Below are 8,577 nucleotides of genomic sequence, written 5' to 3'. Positions count from 1 at the left end.
TTTTGTCATCCAACACCCTCCTTTGACAGGGAGCCGGAGGTCGCCCTGAGCCTGGGGTCAGAGCTCTGGCCAGAAGCTGCCGCCCACAGATGGGGAAGGAAGACAGAGAGGAGGAGCTGGGGGACAGAGCAGAAACATTTGGGGAACTGCTGCATCACGGGCAGTCTCTGATGCACTTCCACCCTCTCCACCCCGCTTGCCCTCTCTCTCCTTCTCTTTCCGTTTCTTTCGCGGTAGGCTTATACGTCAGTTGCCAAAAGGTGGGGACATTTCCTGCCGCCTTTGCAACACTAAGTTGTCTTAAGGGAGGCTGTGCCCCATTCTGAGCTCCAGGCCAGGAAAGTGAGGGCCAGGGCAGCCCTGCCAGGGGAGACACCGGCTCACAGCCTCCGGGTTTGCACCTGACTATGTCCCTGGCCGAGTCCATCAGCCTCTGGAATGAAGGGGTGCTAGCAGCCGACAAGAAGGACTGGAAGGGAGCCCTGGACGCCTTCACCGCTGTCCAGGACCCACACTCCAGGATTTGCTTCAACATCGGCTGCTTGCACACGATCCTGGGAAGCTTGCCCGAGGCGGAGAAGGTGAGTGGAGGTGCCTGTGCCCGTGGCCTCCCCCGGGACTTTGTAATTAGCGGTTCTCAGCCGGGCTTCTCTTTAGAAACCTCTCAGGAGCTTCGGAAGCACAAAAGCTGCCCAGGCCCAACCCACCCCCAGAGATCCCGATTCAATTGGCCTGGGGAGGAGCCTGCGCGGCCACAGTTTTGAAAAGCTCCCCAGGTGGTTCTAACAAGCAGCCGGCTGGGAACCCTTAGCTGTGGGTTATGCTCTCCTTTATTCTCCATCTATTACATTCAAATCATTCTGGAAACTTTCTTTAACACCTTTTTGAAAGCCTCCCTACTTTATGTTTTTTTCTATCAGCTGTTAGCCACAGAATTTCCATCTCACTGTTTCACAGCTGATTTTAAAACACTTCTTTTGGCTTTCCGAGACGTTCCTGTGTGTGAGCTTTGCCTGCCCAAGAGATCAAGAGGAGGTGCTTAAGAAAAATCGGTTTCATCTCAAGTGACAATTCTGATCAATTATGTGGCGCATTCTTTTAAGGATTCTGAGGCTGGTGGAAGGAAAGCAGACGGTGATTGATTAATGATGTCTGCCGAGGACAAGTTGTGGGATGTCATGGCACCTTTTGCAACTATTTTTTCTCTCATCTTCCCTAGTATGGGGTTGAGCATTCTCAACAATCACGTTTCCAGATTGGGCATGGTAAGCTGGAAACGGTATGGCGTTTGGAAGCAGGAAATCTAGGATCAAACCCCAGCTCTGCCTCTCTCTGGACCTTTGGCCTTCAGGAAGTCATGTAGACTTCTGGCTCTCAGCTTCTGGAGAGGTTAAACATCATGAAGATTGAGTGAGGCACCAACTATTTCTTTAAATTAATTTTTATTGGGGTATAGTTGATTTACAATGTTGGGTTAGTGTCTGCTGTACAGCAAAGTGAATCCGTTATTCATATACGCATATCCACTCTTTTAGATTCTATTCCCAAATAGGAGGCACCAACTATTAAAGTGCTGTGTAACTTCACACCACTGTGTAAATGTTAGTCCTTATTTTTACCTTTTTTTTTGGCGGTACGCGGGCCTCTCATTGTTGTGGCCTCTCCCGGACGCGCAGGCTCCGGACGCGCAGGCTCAGCAGCCATGGCTCACGGGCCCAGCCGCTTCGCGGCACGTGGGATCTTCCCGGACCGGGGCACCAACCCGCGTCCCCTGCATCGGCAGGCGGACTCCCAACCACTGCGCCACCAGGGAAGCCCCTTATTTTTACCTTTTACTGCAAGTCTTTGCAAGGTGGTGTGGACTCGCCGGCCCCTTGAAAGGGCTAGTTGCTACCACAGCCATTCTCACCCTGACAAAGAGGGAGAGAGAGGCCGCTTGGAACACCTGCAGAGACTGCCAAGCCTGCCTCCGGCTCCAGAGTGGGCAGACAGGAGTGCAGGAGGACCCTGCATCTGGCTGGAGGGAGAGGGCCTCCACCTCCTCTCGGAGCCTGCCCAGGGGCTGAGCAAACGGCACCGCAGATGCACTGTCAGGAGAAGAGGTTGGCAAAGCTCGGCAGCTGGTCTGGGTGCAGCTCTGCCAGCAGGGGCTGTTGCCTCCGGCCTCTCGGGGCTCGTGGGCGAGGCTGTGTGGCCCAGCTCACCTCTCGGCTCGCCGACTCCGCCGTCCACCCTTCGTCTCCCTGCTCTAGGTTTCTCTTTACTTTCTTCTGCTCTGGCATCTCATTCTTTCTTTGGTTTCATACTTGAGTCCTCACTCCTGGCATTTTCTGTGCATTCTTATTTGTTATTATTTAAATTGTATAATATTTCAAAACAGTGAACAAAATGGCCATAAGAACACACATACTGATAATTACCTTAATTGCATAATATTTCTGTAATACATTTATAAAATAAATATTACGCTGTATATAACATTTTAATTAGGTTATTTTCAAATTTGATCACTTGTATTATTTTAATCCTGTCAGTAATCTTGAAAGGCAGATATGAATATCCCCATTTTACGGAGGAGAAAACTAAGGTTCAAGGAGATTAGGTAAACTGCCTCATGCTACGCCACTAGGAAGTGACAACACAGGGCATTCTGACCCCTCAGCCTCCGGTCACCTTCAAGACACGAACCATTCGCGTGACCCTTCCTGCCTCACCCTCTGGCTCATCTCACACCTCCTCACTGCCTGGCTGTTCTCCCCACAGGCCTTCACCAAAAGCATTAACCGAGACAAGCACTTGGCAGTGGCCTACTTCCAACGAGGGATGCTCTACTACCAGATGGAGAAGTAAGTGGTCCAGTGTTGCACAAGCTGGAGAAGTGCACAGAGAAACCCCGAGGGGGTCTTGGTGATGCCAGACGTGGTGTTTGAGCAGTATCTCCCCAGCCTCTGTTGGGAAGCATGACCGGACCTTCTCTGGGAAGTTATGCAGTCAGTCAGCAAGAGGCAGAAGCCCTCTCTGGGGAGGGAAGGCAGGCCTGCTGCCCAATTATGGCCCACAATGAGCCTACATAACCACCACAGGCTAGGTGTGGCACCCCACCAGTGTTCCTGATGGGTCATAGCCCAGGTGGTGATACCTTGTCTATCAAGGGAGCATCCATGGTGGTCTACCACTCTGAGGTATTGAGCTGTCACACAATGACGCTTGTCATGAAACCACATCAAAACCTTCCTTCATTCCTGCAGAATGTGTTTTCAAACACCCGGTTTAATCCATTCAATGAGATATAATTCAGCCACCAAAGTGAGAACATAAGCAACATTATATGTACAAGAATATATTAATACAGATAAATAAGTAGCATATGTCTTGATATAGAAAGTTCACCATAGATACTAAATTTAAAACAGATTTCTAAATAGTATGTATAGCACAATTCCATTTCTATTTTGCAGAATAGTCTGAAAGGCCATAGACCAAAAGCTTGTCAGCAGTTCTCTCCAGGCAGTGAAATTATAGGGATTTCCGTTTTCTTTATCAGCCTTTCCGAACTTTTGGTGCATTTACAGTCAACACAAAATATTAGCAAAAAAAGACAAATAAATAGAAAATGAAAGTTAATCTCAATTCCCGCACCGCTCCCCCAAATACCCCAATAACATACAAATAACAAAGAAAACATATTCTAAGCCTCAATTTTAAATATTTTAGGGGATGGTGAACTGACCTTTTGTAGAAATTGTCCCATTAGTGTGTGTAATTTCTAGGGAAGACGATTCAGCTCAAGCTAATGAAGAACTTTCAAACAGTGAAAACGGTCAGTAGGGGCATGGTGTGTATGTATGTGCACGACAGGTGAGGCAGGGCGTCATTGGTGGGGCAAAGGGGAGGCTGTAGAGAATGTCCAAGCACGGGGGAAGGGGTGGGCTGGGCTCTGATGCTCTCCATGCAACCCTAGAAGACTTTGATCCTAGGGTTTAGTCAGAAACCAAGCCTGCAAGGCCGCTATGCAGAGCTGTTGCTAGGGGCAACCACCAGAAGAAGCTCAGAGGACTTCCAAGATGTAGATGCAGTTGATTACCTGAATGGGTAAAGAGCAGGAGTGAAGTCTCCCCAGAAGAAGAACCGCTGACACAGAGGCAGTCTGAGAAGAGAAAGCCTTGGCCTGAGAGAGGCGATGCAGGCCTTTACTTCTTGGCAGCATCATGCCTCTGTCTCCTTTCTTAACGTTCTCCTCCTTCTCGGTGCCCCCTTCCCTCATCCCTGCTATCCTCTGGGTGTATAGGGTATGCAGGCAGGTCTGAGCACAAATGCTCCAGTTGATCTTAAATCTCAAAAGACAAACTCTAAGGCCATCCTTTAATTAGTTCTAACAACCTCTGACGAGGAGAGACAGATGGCGAAGAGGGGAGGCTCCCGGAAGAAATTTCTACGTGAAATGCCCGGAAGTCCCAGAATCTGAAAGGCTCATATACTGAGTGAGTCAAAAAGACCTCAGAAAAATCCAGGAATAAGACCCAGGATTCAATTAGTCTGTGACTGATAATCGTTCAATCTAAGAGAAAAATCTACCAAGTTTTATCTTTAATCCAATAACTATCTATTGAGAAAATAATATAAATGAGGCATGATTTTCAGCCCTAAGCTGCCTTCTTTTCTTTCGCTCAATCCATAGGCACTGGTGTCCTCCCCTCCCCAAGGTTCAGCTCTTGACTCTGTCTTTTTATCACTATAACAGTGGTTGTCAAATAGCAGAATATATGGGCTATCTTCCCCCAAAACACATACAAGCACATACATACTTTTATGTACAATTTCAGGGGGTTCAGTGTCCCCTGAAAATCACACATGAACCCTTAAGGATCACACCCTCTCCTGTTGGATTGATCTCCATCCGTACCCAGCCAGCTACTAAGTGTCCACCTGGGATCAACCCAGAATGTCTCTTTTCCTAAACCTGGTCAAGTTGACTTCTTAAATATCTGTTAGATGCACCCATTTCTCTCCCTCCCTACCAGCATTACCCGGTTTAGACCCCATTTTTCACCAGGACTTCCAAACAGATTTCCTAGCCACCTGTCTTGCTTTCTCTACCCATAACCCAGAGTGATCTTCTTAAAAAAAGAAATGTGATCTGTTTAAGAACCTCCGCTGGATCCCATTCCTACAGGATGAAGGGCAGCTTCCCTCGCCTGTTACTCTGTGGTTCAGCGGTGTCCACCCGCTCGCCTCCGTGGCCTTTGCCCCAGGCACACTCACCCGCTAGGGCGGCCACCACTCTCTTTGGTGCGTCCTTTTATCACATCTGTCTCCTGTATGACGGATATGTGCCTGTATATTTGTCTCCTCTACTGCTCGCGAGGAAAGAATACTTCTTCACTCTGGAATCCAGTATAGTATTAAGACTAGCTTTCAGTATCTAGTATAGTATTAATAAATGCTTATGGAATTATTAAGTGAAAGCAGGTAAATAATATCCTCTGCTTCAAGGAACTTATACATTAAAAAGGGGAAGAGGTCACAAGCACTCTAATGCAAAGCAGAATGGGGCAAGCGCTATAGGAGATCTTTTTAGATAAGTGCCACGGAGACTTGGAACAATTGCTCCTTAATGAGTGGGTTAGCTTCAGATTACAACAGGACTTGTTTTAAGGTGGTGTTATAGACGTTTTTTCTCTCAGCTTTTCCCACTTTCGGAAGTTGTTGGGTTGCCCTTCCGTCATTATAAATTCCACCAGAACGAAGGTAGAGTCGTTCTGAGCAGGCAGGTCAGGTCTGAGGATGGCTGTGGCTGGCTGTCTCACCTCTCTGACCCCCGCCTTGTCATCCGAAAGGGGAGGGAAGCTCAAGGTGCCTTTCAGATCCTGGCCTTCTGAATATTAGGGCCCTGATAATATAGCGAGACCCTTTAGGTGAAGCTGCTCAAAGAGGCAACACAGCAGAGCCTTTTCCCTGACGTCTGAAACGGGAAAGGGTGTGGCCCCAGCCCCGGGCGTGGAGGTGTGTGACATTTCGACTCCTCTCAGCTGGCTCAGACTCTCTCCATTATCCAAGTGTGTGGACTGCAGGATTCTAGTCTGCACGGGGCCACTGGCAGAGCAGAAACAATGGGGACCTTCGCCAGTTACTCAGAAGCCTTTCCAGGGAGTATCACAGACGTGAGGACCTTAGACGCTCTCAGGCTCAGAGCTGGTGAGAAGCACCAGCGAGTCTGCCACCACGCCGAGCAGCCAAGGCAGCCCAGGCGGGTGACATTCGGGTGACATTCCCAAGGAGGGAGTGTGCGTGAGGAAAGCCCTCGGGCCCAGCCCAGCAGAAACCTGTGGGGGGCGGGCGGGAAGCTTCCAGCACCTCGGCCTCGTCGGGGACGCTGTGCGTTCCAGGTGGCACGGAGGAAACCTCCTGCGGAAGAGCTGGAGCGATGCAGGGGCTGCACAGCGCGCTGCCCCCAACTCGGGGCTGAAGGCTCTTTTGGAAGTTTCATCCTGAGCTTATTCAGACCCTGTGCAGCAGGAAGCAGAGCTGTACGTCCAAGCAGATGCCCCAGGGAGCAGCTCCCGGGAGACACGGGGCTGCTGAGGAGAGGCTGGCAGCAGGCAGTCAGGGCGATGCTGTCAAAGACAGGTTTAAAAACAGACATCTAGGGCTTCCCTGGTGGCGCAGTGGTTGGGAGCCCGCCTGCTGATGCGGGGGGCGCGGGTTCGTGCCCCGGTCCGGGAGGATCCCGCGTGCCGCGGAGTGGCTGGGCCCGTGGGCCGTGGCCGCTGGGCCTGCGCGTCCGGAGCCTGTGCTCCGCAAAGGGAGAGGCCGCGACAGTGAGAGGCCCGCGTACCGAAAAAAAAAAAAAAAAAACCCAGACATCTAGCAGGGGGACTCCCACCACGTTTTAAACACAAAGCAAGCCTTTTGAAGTTCTTTCTTTCTCCCTCCTCCTGGGCCCAGATCTTTAACCATCCTGATATGCAGAATTATGAGGAGGATTTTGTTGGGCTCATTCAACCCCAGGGAGACACAGGCGTTGTTACTTCACAGCTGAAACTCAGCTGCTGAGCCCGCTCACCAGAGGGGCAGGTACACCGGGTGCAGGTTAGTGGTGACAGAACCTCACGCGTGCCCTCCGAGGACCTTCCGCGCTCTCACCAACAGGCAGTGCAACATGAAACAGGACACCTGCCTTCCCGCCTGCCCGCTTCTTCTTGGCTCAGTGAGTCGGAAAGAACAGAGATGCTTACCTCGCCCCCCTTCAAGGGAATGCCTAAAAGGATGTGTAAATGACTTGAAATGCTTCTTGCTTCTTAAGGAATGACCTGCCTGCTTTTAACAGGTTTTACAATCAGCTTTATGAACAAGGATGTGTTAGAGGAAACCATCCTTCTATATCAAACGCAGGTCTCCTGATGCTGTTCCTCCCGCAGCCCCTGCAGCTGTGGGACGTCCTTCCAACCAAATGATGACAGAATGTCCAGCTTCCCTCCCCGCACCTTGCCGCCACCCTGGGACCGCTTGGCCAGCCTGCCCTCCTGGCCCGCTCCAGGCTTCTCTGAGATCAGTGTTCCAGCTTCTACAACTATGTATTTTTATCTCCTGATAATAGTTAATACAGTATACGGTGTTAAGTAAGCATGTAAGAAAAGACTGGTATATGAATTTAATTGCCAGTTTTACATCTGGATCTATAAATATTAATAATAATAGTAAATTATTATATAAATATGTAGATTATATTACATATATATATAAATAAAAATAGTAAATTACTCTGTGTGCCAGGCACCGTCCTAAGCACCTGAATGCTTTGTGCTATTACTATTCTCTAATTCTAAAGATGAGGAAACAGAGAAATTAAGTAACTTGCCCTTTGTCACTAGATAGTAAGTGGCAGAGACAGGACTCTGGTCTAGGTGGGTGTGACCTCGGAGATGAGATCTAGGAGCACATAGTAGTCAGCTCCTCATGCACTATGCTCCTTGAGTATAATAGGCTCCTTGTAAACAATGCACTCCCTATAATATCAACGTGGAAGCTGAGGCCAGGGAAGCAATTTGCCAGGGTCTCCCAGTTAGCGGCGGGGAAGGCCCCAGTCTCTCAGCCCCTGTCCTAGGGTGCCTTCATTACCCCACACCACCTCTCGAGGGTCCCCACCAGCCTGTGTCCAGATCCCAGGCTTGCCTTCAAGAGAAGCCACAGATGGCAGCTCTGGGTCAGACAGTGGCCGGGGGACTTTTGGTTCAGTTGCCTGCTGGGAGCCACCAGACAGCCACGTTTGTTCCTGCCAGGCCAGGGGCTGGCGTGGGATGGGGAGAGCTTGATTTTTGCTGCTTCTACCCCCTGCTGCCTGGCAATGGCTCCCTCCCACCAGGGCATCTGTGAAGGTCGGGTGCAGGCCAAGCAGGTCTGGTCCAGGTCCTGCCCACGTCCCCATGGGCACTATTTTTTTAAGGGGTTTTTGGGTTTGTTTGTTTTTTGTTTTTTTTTTTTTGCGGTACGCGGGCCTCTCACTGCTGTGGCCTCTCCAGTTGCGGAGCACAGGCTCCGGACGCGCAGGCTCAGCGGCCATGGCTCACGGGCCCAGCC

At 50.2% G+C, this 8,577-nt stretch overlaps 1 protein-coding gene across 2 annotated transcripts in view; it reads left to right on the top strand.

Annotated features, from left to right (window-relative positions):
- Positions 1-316: 316 nt before the first annotated feature.
- The window catches only part of NCF2 (neutrophil cytosolic factor 2), a 28,798-nt gene continuing 20,537 nt past the window's right edge, over positions 317-8,577 (top strand). Inside the window, exons 1-2 of one of the 2 annotated variants that reach the window (XM_007111904.4) lie at positions 317-581; positions 2,764-2,846. In XM_007111904.4, coding sequence (XP_007111966.2) covers positions 408-581; positions 2,764-2,846 — 257 coding nt within the window. In that variant the 5' untranslated portion in view covers positions 317-407. Of the gene's footprint in view, positions 582-1,205; positions 1,266-2,763; positions 2,847-8,577 lie in introns of those variants that run through there. The other variant, XM_028488418.2, reaches the window with a different exon arrangement.

The sequence above is a fragment of the Physeter macrocephalus genome, chromosome 4, assembly GCF_002837175.3.
Source record: "Physeter macrocephalus isolate SW-GA chromosome 4, ASM283717v5, whole genome shotgun sequence".
NCBI classification, from domain to species: Eukaryota; Metazoa; Chordata; class Mammalia; order Artiodactyla; family Physeteridae; genus Physeter; species Physeter macrocephalus.
Note: the sequence above shows the minus strand (reverse complement) of the source record. Positions and strands in the feature narration are given on the sequence as shown.